This window comes from Pongo abelii, chromosome 6 (genome assembly GCF_028885655.2).
Source record: "Pongo abelii isolate AG06213 chromosome 6, NHGRI_mPonAbe1-v2.0_pri, whole genome shotgun sequence".
NCBI classification, from domain to species: Eukaryota; Metazoa; Chordata; class Mammalia; order Primates; family Hominidae; genus Pongo; species Pongo abelii.
The window spans coordinates 129811940-129833942 of record NC_071991.2 but is presented as its reverse complement, the minus strand read 5'-3'; the positions used below and the strand labels follow the sequence as shown (position 1 = coordinate 129833942).

The following is a 22003-nucleotide window of genomic DNA, read 5'->3' as shown; positions in this document are numbered from 1 at the left end:
TGTTTCATAAGCCAGAGAACTTGGACGTGAGCCCAAACCTTGCCTCTTCCTCAAAGTCATGCCTGCTCCCCAAGGCAGTTGGTGGCCCACTCTCTGGACTCCCCCAGGCACATACCTGAAGCAGGGCCCAGATGGCTTTGTCCAGTCATGGCCCAGGTCTGTCCATCCCCACACCGGGAAAGAGGCAGTTCTTTGGGGGCAGGAACTGAGACTTTTTCATCTTTATATTCTTAGGGGCTCACCTAGTGCTTGGGGCTTAGTAGGTTTTTCATAAATGTTCTTAAGCAAATTAGTAAGTGAGGAAAAGTACATAGCATTGTCTTCATCTAGTGCCTATTTCCCTTGCTGAACACAGGGAGTTCTAATTGTCCAAGGAACCAAAGGTTTGGTGGGAAAAGGTTGGTCTAAAGATCCAGTTGGCCCCACCATGGGTGAACTTGGGAAAATCTCTGATGTCTTCTTACCCTATGCAATGGACAGGAGTGGGGACTTCCCAGCTGTGGAGGAGCCTGAGGCTAGATGATACTTTTCCATTCAGGAAGGGCAGGAGAGCTGGTTTTCTCCCAGATGGGAGAAATCCTCTCTCTCCTGGACGACAAGAGTTGCCCACAGAGCAATGGGAAGACCAGATCTGATTTTGTCTTCCATCCTGGGGCTCAGAGATGGCTGCTGCTCCCTAGAGCAGCAGGGCAGGTACATAGGTGGCTGGAGGAGTTGGCTGCATGGCACATCCCTGATGGTCACCTGGTCTGCCTCTTCAGGATCAGCTTAGGATGTTTGTAAACAGTGGATGCCTGTGGTAAGAGGGCAGCCTGTGGCTATGGAAGAGACTGTGTCCCAGAGCTAAGCTAATTGGCCCACAGGGGGATGGACCTGCTGACCTTCACCTCATTAGCACTGCATTTGGGCCATTGAGCTCTGGCTTGGTTCTGACCTTTCTGTAATAAGGACTCAATGTGAGGTTTCTGCAAAGGTGGGGCAAGCCAGGGCCGGGGCTAAAACAGCTTTGCTTGGCAGAGGAGGTGCAATCAGGACTCACACCAGGGGCTGTGCAGGCTGGGGTCAGGGGAGGATTTGGGGATCAGGGGCCCACCCCGCCTCATCACCTGCTGCCTTCAAGATGGATTGATGTGGCTGTCAGAGTGGGTGATAGTTGGTTCCTTAAGAGTGTGTCATTGAGGCCTAGGGGGTGATGTCTAGAGTTCTTGGGGAGATCCCCCCACTGTTCCCCAGGTCTACCTCCTCCTCCAGCCCTTCCCAGGGACTCTCCACAGAGACCACCAGACACTTCTGGGGTCCTTGGGCAGTGGCTTTGCAGCTCTGCCCCCGAGCCTGGGGAACTGCTGGAGTGAAGGACACCATCTGCATTTAAAATCCCCTTTTCATGGAGATGATAGAGCTTTTCAGAGTGCCAGTCTCTCTGCAGAGTGGGAGCAATTTCCCTGTAATTGGTAAAGTAACCGTAACTGCTTTGTCATTTGTATGTGGCGACACGTAATTGCACGGTAACCTTTGCTGCGGTGCACGAGGGAAGCGCCATAAGCTATTAGATTGTAATTTGGAGTGTCAGTTCCAGCTCCCCACACCACCTCCACCGCCGCCACACTGCGTGGCAGGCCCCCGGGGAGGCTGCTGTGAGGGCTGTCTGCATCCAGGTCCAGCTCAGGGTCCTGCTCCCAAGTGGGGATCAACACATGCTGTGTTCTGTAGTGCCCTCAGCTAGGAAGGGCCCTCCATGGTGATCTAGGCCAGTGCTTCTCAAACCTTAGCAAGAGGGGGTTGGAATCACCTGGAGAGGTGTGAAGATGAAGATGTCTGAGGCCCCACCCAAGACTTTTTAATCCAATATGTCTGGGGTGGAGCTCAAGAATTTGCATTTCTAATGAATAGCGCTCAGTCTTCTGGATCAGAGACCATTCCCCTGCTCCTTCAGTCAGCTTTGTGACCAAATGTCTATCTGATTCTGGAAGATATTTGGGAAGAACTACCTTTGCTATTTCATCTTCACAACATTAGCCCCTTTAATTTTGATGATACCTCTGAGATAGATACCATGAATTTCCTCAAAGATGCTGAGACCCGCAGAGGTCATCTGACCCATCTGATGACAACAAACAACAAGAGTGAACACTCCCATAGAACTGACTAAGTGCCAAACAATGTTCTATATGTTTTAAATTATTTAATCCTCACCGCAGTACGACAAAGTATGTACTATTGTAATAATCCCCATTCTACAGGTAACAAATTAAGGCACAGAGAGGTTAAGTGACTTTCTCAAGGTCACACAGGATTAAGTGGCAGAGTTGGGATTCAAACCTAAGCACTTTGGTCCTGGTTCAGTACTGTTAGCCACTGTGAAGCTCAGGCTTTTATTTATCTATCTATCCAACCATCCATCCATCCATCCACCCATCCACCCATCCACCCATCCATCCACCTATCCGTCCATCCATCTATCCATCCATCATATTAGCCTATTATAAGCCAGGCACTAAGCTAGGAGTACAAAGATGCATAAAACGTGGCCCCTGTCCTTGAGCTCATAGTCCTTGGAACACAGTGGATCAGCCATCTTAATTTGCACCCCATGCATTCTATGAGGACATTTGAGCCAGTGAAAAAAAGATCCAGTGTCCTCTGGATAGGGACCCAGAGAGTGTGGACCTCTCAGGGCTTCTAGGTCTGTCCACAGGGTTGTCCAAATGGGCTCCATATAAATTCTCATGTAATGGGCGCGTATTTCCTTTCCTTGTGAGAGTAGAGTTGCTCTCTAATAAACAAGGGTTATCATAACCATGGCCAAACATTTTGTGTATTTGTGGAGTGACAGGAGGCCAGCCCCAGGCCTAGGGCATGGCTGGGCTCCTGATAATAGCAGAGTCCAGACCTGGCTCCTCTGGCTGTGGCTCTAATCTCACTGTTAATGGGGCCCAGGGGAGGGCTCAGCCAGGGCTGGAGCAATCATTCTCTTCCCCCATCAGCCAGGTGCTCAGGAAGCCACATCAACCCTCACCTGTTGAAGGCTTTCACCAATTAGCCTCCCCTTCCCGGGCCCAGGCAGCCCTGGCATCTGTTCTCTACATGTCCACCTCCCAGGTCTGCAGGCCCTGGGGGACCCTCCCTCTTCCTGCTTCAGGTACTGTAATTAGCTGGTGGTTTCAGCTCAGACCCAGCAATGCATACTGTGTTTGCAGTGCATGCTGTGGTCGAGAGGCATGCTAGGGCCACACCCTGCAGCCATTCTACCCCTGTTCCAGGCAGGATTTCTATACACAAAAAAATCAACACGAAATATCTTACATCGAAGTGCTTCCCAGCTCGCCAGGTGCCATCGCTCCTATAAGCTTACCCACTCTGTAGCCAAGGAAAGTCAGGTTACAGAACAGTAGGAGCAAGTTGTGCAATTGGGAAGCAGCTGAGCTGCCATTTGAACCCAAGTCCTGTGATTTTTCCATTGTTTCAATCTTAAAAATCCCTCCCCCATCACCCCAGATTCAAGGAAACAAAGAGCAGGGCCACCTCCTGTCATAGCTGGGGGACCTCAGCAATCATGAAGACCTGGACGGTGCTTGGTCAAAGTCCTCAATGGCACCTTTATCACTTGGGGACCCATTCAGAGAGAGAGAAGCCAAGCCACGGGGAAACTTAGGGAGAAACCTGTCATTGTCCCAGATCTCACCTGGGCTTCTTGCTGCATGAGGTTCTGCAGAGGAATAGAGTCACAGGTCCCTGACTTTCTGGTGAGTGAATGATGTAACCAGCCAAATGTACACTCTCTTTTTGTACATGGCTGTTGACGTGCTTGTGTCATGCCCAGCCAAGGGGAAGAATCGTATTCAGTAATCCTGACCACTCAGAAATGCAATTTTGGGAGCTGAGAGGCCTGAAGCCTCCTCAGGCTAATGAGGCCTATGTTTGTGACAGAGGGGGTGGGGAACTGTGAAACATGGACTCCCTTTCTCCCTGCCTCAGTGTCCCCACCCTGTGCAGTATGAACAATCATTCAGCCACATCTATTGGGAAAACGGATCATAACGGGTGATGTACAGAGTTTGCGATAGCAGAGGTCCCTGCAGCACAGTTTAGGCGTGAGAAAGTTGAGGATGCGAACTCCTTGTGAACCAGAAGTAGGAACATTCAAGGGCCACGAGGACACCTAGCACCCCAGGCTGCCCTTGGAAGGCCTGGCAGGTTGCCGTGGTCATATCCAGCAGGCACAGGGCATCTTCTCCCTTTTGCCTGGATTTGCCCTTCCTCTATTCTACTCCTCCCTTTAACCCTCTGCCTCCTGTCTCCTTCCCCATCTCCTTATTTAGGGAAGAGTAGTAAAGATCAGACTAAATCTTGAACACTCCCTTGTAAATTTGACTCCTATAATTTTTTGTTCGTTTTTTTAGTAGACACAGTGTTGGTCTCGAACTCCTGACCTCAGATGATCTGCCTGCCTCTGGCGGGATTACAGGCATGAGCCACCATGCCTGGCCAATAATTTTTCTATTTTTTTTTTTTTTTTTTAAGGGAAGGGGAGAGAGCTGTGTTTGGCCTGGGCTGGTGGACCAGGCCACGCAAGAGAGGCCAGAGGCTATCAAAGGCCTGGAGCGGACGTCTGCTCTGCACGTGGCCTGCTCAGGCTTACCCATGCTCTCCCCGTTTTCGCTCTGACTGTCCCTACCCTGTAGGAAGAAGGGGAGCCGTCAGAGAGGCTTCAGATGCTCAGCAGGTCACCTTCTCTGGAAGGACAGTGCCTGCCCGCACCTCGTCTGGGAGGGAGCATAGGAGCCTGATGGGGCCAGGTGAACGCCTGTGGCCTGGTTTCACACACTCCCTGGCAAGAGCCTGCCTGCTGTTCTCCAGATGCCCTTTCCTTTGGCCGGATTGAAGCCTTTAAAAAAGTGACACCTTGTATTTTATTTCACCCCTTTCTCTGCAAAGTCCAAAGACGTTTACAGGCACCGGTGCAATAGGCTTTATGGTAGCCCATCAAAGAGCGGGGATTGTTTCCGTCATCTTTATAGAGTAGAAAATAAAAGCACAGGAAAACGGAGTAACTCTTCTGAGACCACATAGCCCTTCCAAGACATGGTGGAAAATTCACCCCAGAGGGGTGTGTGTGAGACCCAAGCTGCTTGTGGGGAGTGTGGAGGGCTTTTCACCAGCTACTGCCAGGGTCTTCACCACTCCCCAGCACCACAGAGCCCAGCTGAGACCCTCTGTTTCAAGGGGGACCTGACGGCCTGGTATAAAAAAGAGAGATTCCACTGGAAATATGGTGGGGGAACTGGCCCCAAAGCTTCCTGACTTCTGAAATTATATTTCCTGGAGTCAGGAGCAAGCGAGTCAGGGTCAGTATCTCACAGGATATCTGGAGAATATTCTCTTTAAGGAACACTAGTAGGTGTTCCAGTCAAAATGGTTTAGCGGCTGGGTGCAAGGGCTCACACCCGTAATGCTAGCACTTCAGGAGGCTGAGGGTGGTGGTTGCTTGAGCTCAGGGGTTTGAGACCAGCCTGGGTAACATGATGAAATACTGTCTCTACAAAAAATACAAAAATTTAGCCAGGCATTGTGGCACATGCTTGTGGTCCCAGCTACTCGGGAGGCTGAGGTGGGAGGATCGCTTGAGCCTGGGAAGTCAAGGCTGCAGTGAGCCATTATCATGTCACTGCACTCCAGCCTGGGTGACAGAGTGAGGCCCTGTCTCAAAAAAAAAAAAAAAAAAAAAAAGTTCAGTGAATAAAATGTTTAGGAGAGGCTGAGATAAAGTTAAACATATTTTTTCTTAAAAATACTTTTCAGACCTTTCACGTAACTAATCGTTATGAATCTCTTAGATGGTGTTAAAAGGTTTTCTAGAAATTTGCCTGCAGAGCCCTTTTATGTAGAGCATATCGGGGACCTGGGTTTCCATGGATGGCACTTTGGGAAGTGCTGGTGTAGGCATGGCAGGGCCAGGGCTGCCCTTCTTCACAATGCTCTAAAAGACACAGGGAGCCCGAGGTCGGAGCTCATAAAGCACCAGCTGTGGCACATTGAGTTGAATCAGCACATTCCTTCCCCCATTGCTCCTTTCCCCAGCTGATTGCCTGCACATGCCTCTGTTGTGATAGTGCTACTTACATGCTAATGTTTTCAGTTCCCTAGTCTACACTTTTGAGTCCTCATGTGTGTGTCTGCTCCAGATATGGAGACCACATCCCTCTTCTGTATAGATACGGAGACCACATCCCTCTTGTGCCTTAGCAGAGTGGCCTGGAGCCCCTGCTCATCTGGGCTGACCCAGGGCTTTTCCACGTGAGGCTTTTCCACGTGAGGATGATGATGATAATGATGGACAAAGCTCCCAAGATGGCGCTGGGAGGGGTTGTTGGAGGGGCAGAGATACACAGATTATGGGGAAAGGAGACCTGCGGATCTGTGTTTTCTGCCATGTCCCTGCACCTGCCCACTCAGGTGACTCTTCACAGGTCACCTAGTTTCTCTGGAGTGACGTTTTTCATGTAAAAAAGAGGGATTGTTACCAGATGATTCATCTCTAAGGATTCTTCTACCTCCATAGTTTCCTGACTTAATATATCTGCCAATTTCCTTGATGCTCCCTTCTAATTTTTCTCTTTTTAAAATTTGCAGCTCTTAACCATTGATGATAACTTCTGTGGCCTGGACATGAATGCCCCCCTGGGAGTATCCGACATGGTGCGTGGGATTCCCGTTTTCACGGAGGACAGGGACCGCATGACGTCTGTCATCGCATATGTCTACAAGAACCACTCTCTGGCCTTTGTGGGCACCAAAAGTGGCAAGCTGAAGAAGGTAGGAATGAGGTGCAGTCCTTTTGGTTACTGTGAAGACAGTCTGTCCCTCCTGGGCTGGACATCATCTTACGTCTTTTTGCTACCTTGGGCATGTGGGCAGGTGATACAGATTTGAGCTAAGGAGATACGCTGCTGTTGAGGTCATGATGATCATCTTGTCCTTTCTCTGCCTCTGTGCTGAGGTTGCGGGGTGAGTGTGTGGATTCACCTTCTCCCTAGAGCTGGTGTGCACATGAGAGGTGTCAGACCAGCTTTGCAGGGTTGTTCTAAATGGTGTATGCTGTGTTCAATTTGGGCTTGTGCCCTTAAGGCAAAGGCTTTATTAGGTCTGAGCAATTGGGGAAGGTGGGCAGGGGGAAGGGACATGCCTGTTCCCCTTGCTGCTGCATCATCTGGAATGCATTCAGGGAACAGATGGAGGAAAGTGCAGACGTATTAAAGTTGCAAATGGGGCCCAGAGCCAAGTTGTGGGCTGAGAAAACCACGGGTTCAATGGGAGCATGAAAATTGCTCTGGTGAGGTCAGATGGTATGATCTGGGGACCTGACCTTTCCCCTGTATCTTCCGGAAGCTGGCAGGTTCTGGGGTCCTGGGCGATCTTGGCTCATCAGCTGTGTTGGGAGCAGTCATCCACCCAGGGATGTTTTGTGCTTAGGCTTCTCATCTCATGAGTTGGAGCTGGCCCTACAGCGCATGCCCTTCTTGATTGGGTTAAAAGTCCTTCTAAGATGGTAGGCAGGAGGTCCTGTTTCCTGTTGGCCAATAATTGCATTTTAGTCCTTTCCCAGGAAATATTGATGATTCCATGTGGAGCTCTTGCTTGCTTTATTTTGGCTTCTCTTGGAGTTCTCTGGACATTGTGTGATTCAGATTGAGTAAAGATTGAGACCAAGCCTTAATCCCTCCATTTCCCTTTGCCGTATTTCTGGCTGCTAGCTCTGGGTGGTCAAGAGGAAATGTTCTGGGCACATTTAGAGGACTATGCCTATCTTACCATCCAACAATGTAACAGCCCATCAATCATTTCTGTTGGCATCTCTGTGGACAGATGGTGTGTCTGGAATAGGAGCATGTGGAGGACAAGAGGCGGGCACTCCAGAGTGTGTTTGTGACTTGGGAACTTGTGTGTGGAGTAATTCTATGGGTAATGACTGGGAAAGAAAACAATGAGCACTGGGGAAACACCATGGTACTCTGCAAGAATGGTGTCCGTGATGTACCACACAGCAGGTGCTGCCCAGGAGGAAGTAACCTCCCAATTTGAGTGGACCGCCTTCAGTGTCACAACTAAAAAACAGCAAAACCATCGTGTACACATCTTTAAGAATTGTATTTCATAATTCCCTGCAAAGAATTCTATTTCCTACCTCTGTTCTGTGAAGAAAATGGTAAACACAGTAGAATCTTTCCTTGCTGCCTCGGACTCCTCATGATTTTTGTTCACGTATTGAACTGAGTTTTGTGGATGCCCAGGGAAGATGCTGCGAGGCATGGGCATGTTATCCCCACACAGCTCCTGTGTCTGATTTTTGCCGCCTTCCCGGGTCTTCCTCTCGTGCACTTGGCCACTCATCACTTCCAGTTGCTGCCAGGAATCCTGGTTGACTTCAGCACCTTTCCTCCTCCCTCATTCTGCAGCTTCCAGCTTTGGTGGGCTAGGAAACCAGATAGCCAAACTCTGAAATTGTGTCTGACAAGCGTCAGTCCACACTGAGGAGAGAAGTGCATGAGCTTTTGGGCAGGTGAATCAGATGGCTCGATTCTTCAGTAGGATTTGGCACGTTTGGTCTGCTGGAAAAGTGAATTCTAAATACCGGGGGCATTACTGTGTAAAATTCATGCACTGAGACCTGCTTCACCTGCTGCAATGGGTGAATGAGCACTATTGAGAGTAAATGTCAGCAAGGCAGTATGGGGGATGCTTTAACTCTTTTCTCCGGTGAGCTCAATCTCAGTGCAATGGGGAAGTAACTTCCTGCCTTGCCCTAAAAGAGTCTTACCCACTGAATTTCCTACCAGCTGCCAGAGGACTATTTACTAGCTGGCAGGATGGAATAGACCCTGGATGAGGGGTGTGTGTGTGTGTATGTGTGTGTGTGTGTGCGTGTGTGTGATTGTCTGAGCTGGTTGGGTAGTGAATGTTATCAATGAAATGAACATTGAGAGTTCGGTGCACATAACAAAACAGTTATTTTCTCTTGGAAAAAGGAAAGTGTTTCCTGACCATGGCTGCATTGTAAACCCAAGATAGTCAACTTGCATTTTTGTGCTGTTGGTCCAAGGGTGGGTTGAGGCATTTGGTGACTGGTGCTCTGTTGCCTGTGGAAGCCTGTCCAAATCTGTTCCCTGACAGGGAGGTCAAGTGCAGCACCATGAGTGTGGGATCAGGACACCCCCAGGAGCCTGGGCCAGCAAGATGCTCAGAGACGACCCTCCTGAGGCAGGTGAGGACAGAGCCCAGCAGTCAGTCAGGCAGGCAGTGACAGGTGACACAGGCAACATCCCACCAAGAGGCTGGGGCTTCATAAACCGCGGCCGGCATTCCCATCTTTTACTTTGGTAGGTTGATATAAGAACAGTTCTGTTTCAGCCACCTGGGATATTCTATCTAATTTCCAGAGCAGTGGTGGGGCTGGTGAGGCATAAACGTTTGAAAGGTAAGAGCGCAAGGGTCAGTTGGGGGGAATGAGCCTTCGGTCCTCCTGGGGAAAGCCGGGCCACTGGGGCGGCCAAACTTTCTGCTCTGCAGGCTTGGAGTGGCAGCCTTTTAATGGTTTTGCTCAAGCCTGGCTCCCGTGCCTGCAGACTCAGCACAGCTGGCCCAGGGGAACAGTCTGAGTTGGGAAAGGAAGGCTGGGCTGCCGAGTCTGTTGTTTGAAATAATAAAAAGCAAAAGTGGCCCGTTTATTTATTTTTTTCCTGAACAATAGAATTCCCCACCCTCACTCACTCACTAAGCACCACTCCTCTTTCCTTGTAATAATTCTGACTTGCGTTTCCCAGAGGTTATCAGGACCACAGTCACCTTTTGGGCAGAGGCCCAGTCATGACAAGTTGTGGAGCTGCAGGAGGATTTTGCTGGAAGTTTTGCAAGTGACTGAGGCCAGGGCGTGGGAATAGTGGAAATCATACTGTAGCCATAATTACAGAGTTGGTTTTTCTGAGCCCTGTAATAATCTCCTGTGTGTATCAAGGGCCTTTCAGAGTTCTTTATGGTATGACAAGAGACTGGAAATGGGGGTAGGTGGGCAGGAGAGAGCTTGGGGGGATGCTAAGAGTAAGGGTGTTTGCTGTGGGTTTCAGTGGTCCAGGAGCTAGACTGAGCTATCCGTGGGCTGCTCTCAAAATTACTTTTTATTTTGCTTGAAAGGCGTGAGTCCCAATCATTTGCAACCTTGTCTTTGACGACCGTAATTTCACTCCTTTAGTGCACACGTCACATGAAGTGGGGGAAAAGGAGGTGAGGAAAGTACCAATTTAGATGTCTTTGATGTTTTCTGATGTGTGTGTGTTGTGGATGGTATTGGCAGTCTTTTCCTGTGGTGAGCTTTAAGGGTATGTGTGTTAAGAAATATGACCTATAAATGCTACAGTCATGAGCAGGTGTCTAAGAACTTAGCAATAACCTACAGACTGTTAACATTTCCACTATAGGTAAAAATCGTAAGGCAAATGCCATCTTGACTGGCTTTAGGGCCAAGCAAACCTAAACCTTTGGCTTGAGTTGGGACAATCAGCTCAGTGTTGTCTCAGAAGCACGAGATTTCTTTGCTTGAATATTTCTGCTGGAATCTTTTCCCTCTCTCTCTTTCTCTGCCTCTTGCTTTCCTTTTACTAAGCGATCATTTTTATGGCTGCTGTTCAGTGGTGAATTACTGCCTGACATTAGTGGGAGAGACTAATGTTCATTGTGAACCAAAACATCATAAACTTCCACTTGAGGTATCATTGCTCCTCTCACTGGTGATTGCATCTTCCCTGGATGTTTTTGCTAGGTTAAACTGTTCACACCTAAGGGGGTGGAGCACTGTATGGATGTTGGTTAAGCGGAACTCTGGCTGGCCCTGCTATTAGCCAGTTGCGGGACATGCATCCATGTGTCTGTGCACAGACTAATCCATACCAGCCTCTCTGAATAGGAACTGGGTGCACGTTCCCATGGAGAGGCAATAGGAGTATATAGTACAAAAACCATTCTTATTGGGAATTGTCATGTAGATTAATTTAATCTTCCTAATTTTTTTTTCTGAGCCTGTTTTAAAATTAATTTGCTTGTGTTCCCTAGACCTTCAGCACAGGTCCACAAGGGGGAATCACCTAGGAGTGGATTGGAGTGGAGGGAGACCCACCTGAGGCGAACATTGCTTCTGAGGAGCAGATGCTGTGTGTGTATCTTCGGTGCTCAAGTCACAAAGCAATATCAGATCAGAGAGTCCAGCCTCTGCTTTGTTGCTTCCTAAATGTACCTGGGAATTCTTCCTAAAATTACTCTGGAAATTTGAATCCACTTTAACTAAAAATAAATATTCATAGCACAGAAAGCCCTGCAGATGGATGGAAGTGTCAGGAAATCAAATGGAGATACAATGTTGGAACACCAAATAGACTAGGAATCTGCGGTTAGGGCAGAGGGCATATGTATTTGATACAGGGTTTGGTCAGGTAGTTCTGTTGTGCTATATGTTTCTCCAGCCCAAGCTGCCATAGGTTCATGTGTGATTGATCACAAGCACAAAGGGAAAGAAATGCAGAAGCATCAGGGCTGACCGATTTCCATGACAGAAAAAGACCCTCTATTTGCTATATTGTGTCTGCATTTTCCATCCCTGGTTTTGCAAATACTAAATCTGCATAGACCTTACCCTGTGGGTTGTGTGAAGGGGAGGCTGAGGTTGAAGGGCTCCAGGCAGAAGATCCCACAGGTGTGCCAGCGTGCCACCCTCCCTCCTCTGATTTCACATTAAACCACAGATAGACAGCATTCTGTCGTTAGTCTTTTCAGCCTGGTAATTCTAAGACTGGCCCTTCAGACTGATCTTGCCTCAGACCAATGCATCCACTTCTCATGGGCCTTCCTCCCACCTCGTTTCAATCTCTTCTGCTATGTTTTAAGCTTTCTTCCCAAGTTGTACTCAGTTGATTAGAAGAGCAACTAAGCTGGTTGATGTCCTCTTGGACATATTTTATATTCTTGAACACTATTAAGCCCTTACTCAATCACCCTTTTGATGTGAGTGTGGCCACACTGGCCCTCTTTTCTTATCTTTTTCCATTTCTCACTATTCTGCCCTTGGGCCCACCCACCTTCCTTGCACATCCCTGGGGGATCTCGAGTGGTCCCTCCGTGCTGACCTGAATAAACCCTGGGAGGTGTTCTCATCATGAAGTTTCTGCTGCAGCCAATAGCTAGGCATTGTTGCATTCTGCTCCTGGCTTCCTCCTGAAACAAACGTTGAGATCCCAGCAAAGAGTTTCTCAGGAACACTTGTCATTCTGTTTTCCAAGTGATCATTGCTAGTGCACATGATTTAAAGAGATAGTCTTAAATGAGCTTTGCCAATTCAAGATTTATTGATACGTGTGCCACTTTTTTGAATCATATGTGTGTATATATACACACATTGGTATAGAAAGATCCTGATCATAAATTAAAATGCAAACACATTAAAATTGAAGAAAGTGCTGCAGAAACACCCCAAATCATAGAGCGCATTCAGTCAGCTGATACACAAATGTCAGACACACTAGAGGAATTTATCCAGTGACACATGCAATTGAAGTAAAATATTGTGCTTTACAAGAACATATCATTAAAATGAAAACTAGCAGCATATCAGGAGTCTGGCCATGTAACCAAGACAACAAAGATGGGAAAGGATGAAAGACATGATGTACAGAGGAAGAGGGAGGAGGCAGAGGCAAGAAGAGGGAATGAGCCCCCAACCATAAGTGGTCCTTTTACTGCTGGGCTCACACCTGCTAGACTCTGGATAGGAGAATAGAATCTTGATGTCAATACCAGTGAAGACGCCTAGCGAGGGTAGAGCCAGGGGAGGTCTTTGTTACTGGCAATTGCTATGATTTCCTCAGCCACTTTGATGGGGAAGGCAGTGGCAGTTGGACCAATTCACAGCCCATGAGTTGATGTTCTGATTGGGGGTCTGCTGAGAGTCCATACTTGTTCTTAGGGAACTTCCTGGGAATGTGTCCACTGGGCTTGCTTATTGGTGATGTCATGGTGCTGCTTTCCCCAGCAGTTCTGGCTTCTCATAGAAGCATCCATGGTGACTTTTTAAAAGAGGTCTCTCGGCTGGGCGCGGTGGCTCACGCCTGTAATCCCAGCACTTTGGGAGGCTGAGGCAGACAGATCATGAGGTCAGGAGTTCAAGACCAGCATGACCAACATGGTAAAACCCCGTCTCTACTAAAAATAGAAAAATTAGCCAGGCATGGTGGTGTGCACCTGTAATCCCAGCTACTCAGGACGCTGAGGCAGGAGAATCGCTTGAACCCAGGAGGCGGAGGTTGCAGTGAGCTGAGATCGCACCATTGCACTCCAGCCTGGGCAATAGAGTGAGACTCCATCTCAAAAAAAAAAAAAAAAAAAAAGGTTTCTCCAAGCTCCCACACTCACTCCATACCTTCTCTCCTGGCCCAGGAGACACAGGTGTATTAGTTATCGATTGCCGTGAACTACTTCAGAACTTAGAGGCTTTGAACAACACTTATTATCATACATACAGTTTCTGTGGTTCTGGAATCTGCGCATGGCTCAGCTGGATCCTCTGGCTTAGGGTCATGGTATTGGCTAGGGGTGCAGTCATCCCACTGCTAAAGACCAGAATGGGGAAGAATCTACCTCCAATGTCACTCCCGGGTTTGTTGGCAAGCCTCAGGTCCTCACTTGAGAGATCCCTACATTGCCATGTGGGCCCCTGCATGAGGCCACCTACACAACAAGGAGTGCAGCAGCAGGCTTCTCTAGAACAATGTCTGAGAGATGGGGGTGAGAAAGAGGCTGAGCAAGGTGCAAGCCATTGTCTTTTTGAAACCTGGTTTCAGAAGTGACACCCCATCCCCTTTGCTGCATTCTGTCTTAGAAGCCAGCTACCGGGTCCAGCTCACACTCCAGGAAGGGACTCTGTAGGTCATGAATACCCAGAGGTGGGGATCACTGGGGGCTATGTTGGAGGCTGCCTTCTACATGAGGGCTTTGTTTCTCAGCCATTGAGGGGTCTTGAAACCACACTTTCAAACTTCAAGTTCACTTTTATTAGCCTGGAAAAGGACACAGCCTTCTTCAGGAACACCAGAGGCCCAGGCACTGAATCCTGCCTTTTGGCTCGTGGCTTTGATTGTGCAAACACAGTAGAGAATCCAGAGGATAAACAGGAGGCTGTGAAGCAGTCGCCACACCCACAGAACCAGGGGTGAGGAACCTTCCTCAACAAGGAGGCCTGGGGGCTCAGCAGGCAGTCCCAGGTGCTCCGTTCATCTAGAGAGAGGGCAGTGCTCGATGATGGACAAGAGATGCTTAGATTTTGAATCAGTAGCTGCCAAGAACTCTGTGTGGCCATGGAGAATCCACATCTTCTGCCTTTGGCCTCTGTGGGGAGGCACCCAGCATCTTAGGAAGGGGTCGTTTTGTTAGTGTTTGGGGCTGGCAGAAAAGAGGTGATGCAGAGGGAACTACTGAGCTTTGAACACCGTATAGGCACCAGGATTGTTCTAGAGGTTTTCACATGTTACTTACATTGATTGTCACATGTAATCCTCAATTTTTTTTTTTTTTTTTTGCGGTAAATGTTACACCTTCCATTTTACCCAGGAGGAAAGGGGTTGGGTAACTCCCCAGAGGTCACATGGTCTAATCTGAGGTTGTCCTGGGACCCATATAGAGTAATATCCCCATCTTCCTGGGATGGATTAAAGAGGGGAGCACTTTAGGGACAGGAAAATCAGTTCGGATGGATCCTAGATGGCAGATTCAGCTTCCTAGAGCAGTTCTAATCCTCTCACCCTTGTCACCAAGAAAAACAAAACTGGACTTGTCTCATCCACCCTTCTGCAGCCCCTTGCCTGTAGCTTTGCTTGCATGGAAGTGGACCCAACATGCTGAGGACTCAGGTCCCTGGCTCAGCCATTCAGCCTCAGCTGGCTGCCTCGGACTTCACGTTTGGAGTCCTCAAGGGCCCTGGCTAAATTTAAATATGAAGGAAGAAGCTCCCACCTTAGAAATGATGGGACACCTGCCTCCATGGCTGCTCTCACATCACCAACCTGTCTCCATGGGCAATTTCCTTCTCCGAGAGCAATTATGCTGGAGCTTGGATCCCAAGACCGAGTGGGAGGTGGCCACGGGGAGGGGAGGAGGTTTTCCAGGAGGCAGCCCAGCTGTGCTTTTCCACTTACCCCTGGCCTGCTGCCTGGGACAGACTGGGCCCATCTTTGTCTTGGTTTCTCACTGGAATTGTCCCTCCTAGAGCCTGTGGGACTGTGTGCTGTGGTTCTGGGTGATGTTTCCTGTGACGGGTTATCCATGGTCCCTCTCTTGACCCATTTGGAGGATGGCAGCTTCTTCCTAATCACGGGTCATTATTGCTTTGCAAGCGCTCTGGAACAGAGGGCCTAATTAGCCAGTCTCCGTGTGACTCTCAGTCACCTGGAGCACTTGTTGCCACCAGCACGTCCAACCTTCTTTTTCCTTCTAAGTGTCTAGCCCCCAAACCTGAGCTTCTCGGCTCTTCTCACAATCCTTTGCCTACTTTCTTCACTTTCACCCCCTCCATTCTTACCTTTTCCTTCTTGTCGCTCTGTAGTATTGTACTTTTAACTTAGTGAAGATGTGATCACAAATGTTATCTTGACCAATTAATTTGCTCAGGATGATGTGGAGTTAGGAAGGCCTGAGGCAGTGTTGGCTTTGCTATTTCTTTATAGACATGGGGACTTGGGGGAATAGTATGATTGAATGGGAGGTTAGGGAGACTACTTCAGAAGTGTGCATAGTTCTTTACATAGTCAAACCTCTTTTTAAAAAAATGCAAAGAGGCCAGGCACAGTGGCTCATGCCTGTAATCTGAGTACTTTGGGAGGCCGAGGTGGGTGGATCACTTGAGGCTAGGGGTTCGAGACCAGCCTGGGCAATATGGCAAAACCCTGTCTCTACTAAAATATAAAAATAAACAAAAAAAATTAGCTGGGAATGATGGTACATGCCTGTAGTCCCAGCTACTCTGGAGGCTGAGGCAGGAGAATCGCTTGAACCCAGGAGGCGGAGGTTGCAGTGAGCCGAGATCGTGCCATTGCACTCCAGCCTGGGCAACAGAGTGAGACCCTGTCTCAAAAAAATGATTAATAAATGAAAGAATGCAAAGAATCTACAAAGAGCAATCCTCTTCCCCCCCCAAACCACTCCGGGAAGCCCACTGCCAGGCGGCATTCTCTCCCTTGCTCATTGTGGGGTCCTGGGCTCACTAAGGTGCGGGTGGAAGGCCGTATTCCCCATGCCCTGTGTTATGGCACAGCTGCATGGGGACCCAGCTCTATTTTGTTGGCTTCCTGGGTTTCCCTTATGAGTACTTGTAGGAAAGGCTCTCCAAGGGTTGCATCTGTGAGAAGTGGGTGTTGGTTTGGGGTTTTACCCCACCTCACAGGCTCTCCCTTCCTTGGGGCTGCCCTCTGACACTCCCAGTGCCTCACCTAGTCCCAGTTTTCCTTTTGGGAACTTTTTTTTTTTTCCAAAGAGATAGGGTCTTGCTCTGTCACCCAAGCCAAAGTGAAGTGGTGCTATCCTAACTCACGACAGCCTCAAACTTCTGTGTTCTAGAGATCCACCTGTCTCAGTCTCCCAAGTACCTGGGACTACAGGTATGTGCCACCATGCTCCACTAATTTTTAACATTTTTTATAGAGATGGGGTCTTGCTATGTTGTTCAGGCTGGTCTTAAACTCCTGACCTCAAGCAATCCTCCCACCTCGGCCTCCCAAAATTCTGAGATTACAGGTATGAGCTACCATGTCTGGCCATGAGACTTTTTTGAGCTGCCTTCCAAAAAGTTTCTCCCCTACTGGAGAAGGCTTCTGAGGCTTTGGCGGCAAGGAGGTTGGAAGGAAAGAGATGAGTTGTCTTTCTGCTTAACCACTTTTACCTTCCCACCAAGATATGAGTATTCTGGGGCTGGAGGTGGCTGAATTTGAGTGTTCCCAGGTATTGTTGGACCTGAGAGGCCAGAATGATGTTGAAGCCACCTGATGACCTGCCCTCATCATTGCATCCAAAACTTAAACCAAATCCTACTGTGTTCCAGGTATTCCCATGGGAGTCTCAGATACAAATTGCCATTTTGGCCTCTAGGCAGGATTCTACCTAAGATCATATATGGGTGCCTTATATACATTGTGGTTTTTTATAATAATGAAAATGATTAGATATCTTCAGTCTACATTTAAAAATCTATAAGTCAATACATTCTTTACCTTGGTCTTTCTGCAACAGACCACCATTTCCTCCAGTGATAATTCAGCTCCGTCCCTTTTGTTCTTCCTTCCCCTACAGAGCATAAAACTTATCCATGATTTTCTGTCTCAGACAGGATTCCTCTACTACAAGCATCACTTGTGATGGGTAAACATATTTTTTAAATGTTGCATGTAATTATAACCATATTTTAAATGCATCAGGTTAGCATACCTGGAATATTTTATTTTATTTCATCTTTATGATCAAAGTTGTTCTGGGCCTTTTCCCAGACATACCAGACTTGGGAGAGAAAAATACATCTTAAACCTCACTTAGAGAATGAGTCTTTCTTAGATCCAGGGAGGTTTAGTTAGGCAGTCTTGGCTTATGCCCTAGGTGGGCCTGAACTTGTACAATGTTGACCTTAAGTAGAGCTAGTGTGGCAGCTGGGGACCCTAGAGGCTCTGTGACCTAGGAAGGGCCATGGCTGGAGGGATGCTGATAGTACTGATGGCTTCCCTGCCTCAACCAGGCTGTGGGATTCTTTATCTCATTTTGGGTAGGAAATGTGGATTCATTGTAGGAAACTAATGAATCTCTTTCTAAAATGGAGAATTATTTTCTAAAATTAATAGCCTCATAATGTATCCATTTTATAAATTTGGTTTTTATTTAGCCACATTTTGATTACCCCAAAATTACAGGCAATAGAAGCTTTCAACATTGTAGCTGAGATGTTTTTCTGAAAGGAATTTGTTCATTTTCTTCACGTAGAAAATACAGTTCATTAATACGCTGGATCTATTTCCCCAGTGTGTTTACACCTTCTTCCAATTAAACTGAAGGTGCCCCCACATTACTGCCCGAAGGTAACACATGCTGAATAAAAAAATGTATTTGAAGATGAACCACTGGGGCTTAGGGTCTTCTAGTGCCTGTGTGCATCTGTGTATCAGCTAGCTTAGACTACATTATGTTGCGGTAACAAATGACCCCCAAGTTTAGGTGGCTTACAACAACAACAATGAAGGCTATTTTCAACTCATGTTCATGTGCACCCTGGGCTGGCTGCAGCCCTGCTCCATGTTATTTATCTGGGAGACTTGGAAGGGCAGCCCCTGTCTGGGACATGTTGATCTCATGGCCAAAGGAAAAGGGAGATGGCAGAACCATGCCATGGTTGTTAAAGCTACTGCTTGGTGGTGGCCCACTCCGATTTTATTGGCCCAGCCAAAGTGAACGGTGTGGAAAATATAACGCTGCCTGGAGCCTGGGGAGGGGGCTGGTGTGTATGTATGCAGGGAGGTGGGAGAGAAGGGCAATGAATATTTTGTGGATAATTCTGTCCATACAGTTTATCATAAGGATTATTTTTGTGAACATCAACATTCAGTCAAGAACTATCTTCTTGGTCATCTAAAATGCGCTAGGCACTTCTTGACCTAAAGAGCTTGTGATCTCTTTGCTTAGTATTGGAGAAGATATGCAAAAAATATAGGATATGGCTGATTTTATATCATCAACCACAGATATATTGTTGAAGATTTTTAAAAAACTAAATCCTCTCTCAGATGATTTTCCTGTGATTTACTTTTTTCCTCCTAAAACTGAAACTGAAATTATTCCTTTTCTTTCATTAGTCAGGCTCTGAATGTTTGTATCTCCCCAAAATTAGTTTTCTTAAGAGTGAGGGCACTTTTCTACTTAAATACAATGATTAGATTGTGTTCAGCAGATGTCTCTTGGATAATTAAATTACCCAAATTTATGGAAGCATTTCTTTACCTATAATTAAATAAAGTTTCCAAATTAATTTTCCCTAAGTAATTTAAGCTCCAGAGATTACCCCACTTCCCCTTTGAACCCACTTTGCCAACCATGGGTTCCAAAAATTCACTCTGGACACAGGCAGGATATTGCCCATTAAATTCCATTTCTCAGGACAAGGAACCCAAAGCTGTCTACTGACTTAAAACAAGCTCACATGCCTCTGTGTCAGGGTTCCCTGCCAGCCTGCTCTTCTCTGGAAAAGGCAAGAGACTTGCAGAGTCAGAATCCTGAGTGGAGGAAGCTATCCTGCAGATTGCATTGAAAACCATTGATTTTTATCTCTCAAAGTCATTTTGTAGACTGCCAAGTTTTTGGCCAACATGTCTTAAACTCGCATCATATTGATGATGCCTGGGGAAGCATCAGTCATCCGTAACTGGGTACCATAATATGTATTTTCATGGCTGAGCTGGTGACAGCAATTGCAGGGGCCTTAACAATCTCAGAAAGCTCGTAAGGAGTTGCCGGGTTGCTATTATGCTAGGAGGGGCATTTTGATTCTGTCTAAGCTCTTCACCTTCTATTTTCAGGTAGATAAGATATACTCACATATGCCTGATTCTGTATCCCCTCCGCATACACACATCCATAGTCATAAACATGCACAAACACCCAGCTGGCACACACACCTGTGTTCACCCACGCACAGGGAGGCACCCATACATGCAAGCATAGGAACCGGCAGAGCCTTCTCTGCACTCAAGCCTGGGGCTGCTCCCGCTGGGCTCTGCCTTGCATCCACCTCCCTCATGTTCTCTCTGGGAGATCAGCAGCACACCACCTAATCAGTTTACCTCTGACTCGCCCACTTTGGCTTCAGGATGATGACAGAGTAGAGCTATTTAGCTGTCAAACGCCCTGACCATTGCCCAGATGGACAGTGCCTCAACCACCAGAGTGGTTTCTTTCTCCTCTGGGTGTGGGGGGAATCAGTCTCCCAGTTGCTTTTTTTTAAGTGCTCCTTGCATCTGCCTTCAATTTTCATGTTAATGTCTCCTGCTTGCTGACCTCGCTTCCCGGCGGCCAGCCTAAGTGTGAGTCCCATAATTAGCTTAGTGATAATTTAATCTCTCTGCCTTGAATCTGATTGTTTCTGAAGGAGTTGGGTCAGGGGAAGGGGGACCTTTATTTCTCCCTTGACCTGTGCTTTTGTCTGGATTCTTGTTCTGTGTGGGGACAGGGGCAGAAGGAAGCAGTGGGATTGGGGGATGCAGTGACAGAGCGGTCCCTGGCATTAAGGGTAGATACCGGGCAGGAAGCTGAAATGAAGTTCATCTCTATCTCTAACATTTTCTCTCTTAGAGGGGTTCCGTTTCTTTGTCCTCATTTTCCCCTAAAACTGTGAACACATGTGAGTGTGGCCACATAAAGAGCTCTAAGATGCTTGGAGCTAGGGGGCAGCTTGAAAATGGGAAATCAATGTGCTTCCTCCACTGGTCATGACGACCATTCTCTCAATCCCAAGGAGGGCTGGGAGGGGCAACGGGAGCCACTGTGGGCCACCCTGCTGCCTCCCACTACTGCTCCTAGGTACTCCTGCAATCTTCATGCCCAGGTGTCTGCCCTGGTCTGTGTCTGGGGCCATCCATCCCTCTAAACTGTTAAGAGCCAGGCCTGGGTGTGGCTTTAAATCTTGGAACTGACATCCAGGAAATCTTAACTTTGTTTCTGGCTGCACTTCTGGTTTGGGACAAATTCTTTATCCACACGTATGTCACCTTTGGAGTAATCAGCATGTTAATGTATGCACCCTCCCTCCATCTCTCTTATGAATGAGCTGAGGGTAGTGAGACTTCATGTCTGTAGAACATTCTTTAATTCACCCAGGAGGAAAAAATTAAAACAAATTAAGAAGATGGCAAGGATCCATAAGACTTTCTGTGTTTAAAAAACTTCTAAGAAGAGTCTTCAGACTCACAAATGCAAACAGCCAAATGAGCCCAGGCAAGGTAGAAATGCAGAGGGGGGAAGGTCTCCAGAGGTGGGGCTCTGCAGGGGAAACAGCAGATGCTCCAAATAGATGCATTAACCAGTTCTGATAGGATTTAATTGTGTGTGTGTGTGTGTGTGTGTACATGCGCTCAATATCTCTTTGGGAGAACTTTGGAGACCCCAATGAAGAAGGTGAGATGTAATTCATCAGAGCCACCCTTGGCTACTCACTGAGTCCCTATAACATGTGTGGTGTTGTAATTGGGGTGAATAACCTGGGTGAGGGAAAGCAGGACGGGCAGGGCAGGCTCAGCTCTGCAAGGCTTAGGTTCACTCCTACTACCTCCTGCAGGCTGGAAACAGGGGCTTTGATTTATGAGCTCACTTTTAATTAAAAGAACTGCAGAAAAAAAATTTCACGTTGCCTCTACAGGATAAATGTTTTACAATCTAAACTAATTTTGTGTCTTTCCCAAACGCCCCAGTGCTGCAGGTGGTGTGTGTGTGTGTGTGTGTGTGTGTGTGAGTGAGAGAGAGAGAGAGAGAGATCTGATCTTGGCTCAGCCCTGTGGGTCTGACCCCGCAAGGATTCTTTGCTCCCACTGCTAATGCTGCCTTTGCCCTTTGGGTTCTGCTGCACAGCCCTAATGCCGCCTTCTAGGTGTTTATTGTCCTGGGTTTTTTTTTGCCATTTCTGTTTGCAGCTTTCTCTGAAGTCTTCACTTGAAGAGATGCTCTCAGTTCTGTTCTAAGTTGCTTGTTGAACTTTCTTTCCTTTAACCACAATAATGTTCATGCTGTCTTTGGTGGGAGAGGTTTTATTTTGGTGGCCACCCCAAATTCTCAGTACATTTTAATTTCTTTCTTTTTTTTTTTTTTTTTGAGACGGAGTCTCGCACATTCTAATTTCTCTGACAACCCCTCATTACATTCCCTTGGCACTTCCCAGTATGGAATTTATTAG

At 47.5% G+C, this 22003-nt stretch overlaps 1 protein-coding gene across 2 annotated transcripts in view; it reads left to right on the top strand.

Moving 5' to 3' along the window:
* PLXNA4 (plexin A4) overlaps positions 1 to 22003 on the top strand; it is a 452610-nt gene that overhangs the window by 79364 nt on the left and 351243 nt on the right. For both annotated transcript variants that reach the window (XM_054559822.2, XM_024249841.3), the window contains exon 3: positions 6631 to 6813. In XM_054559822.2, the coding sequence (XP_054415797.1) occupies positions 6631 to 6813 (183 nt within the window). The remainder of the gene's footprint in view (positions 1 to 6630; positions 6814 to 22003) is intronic.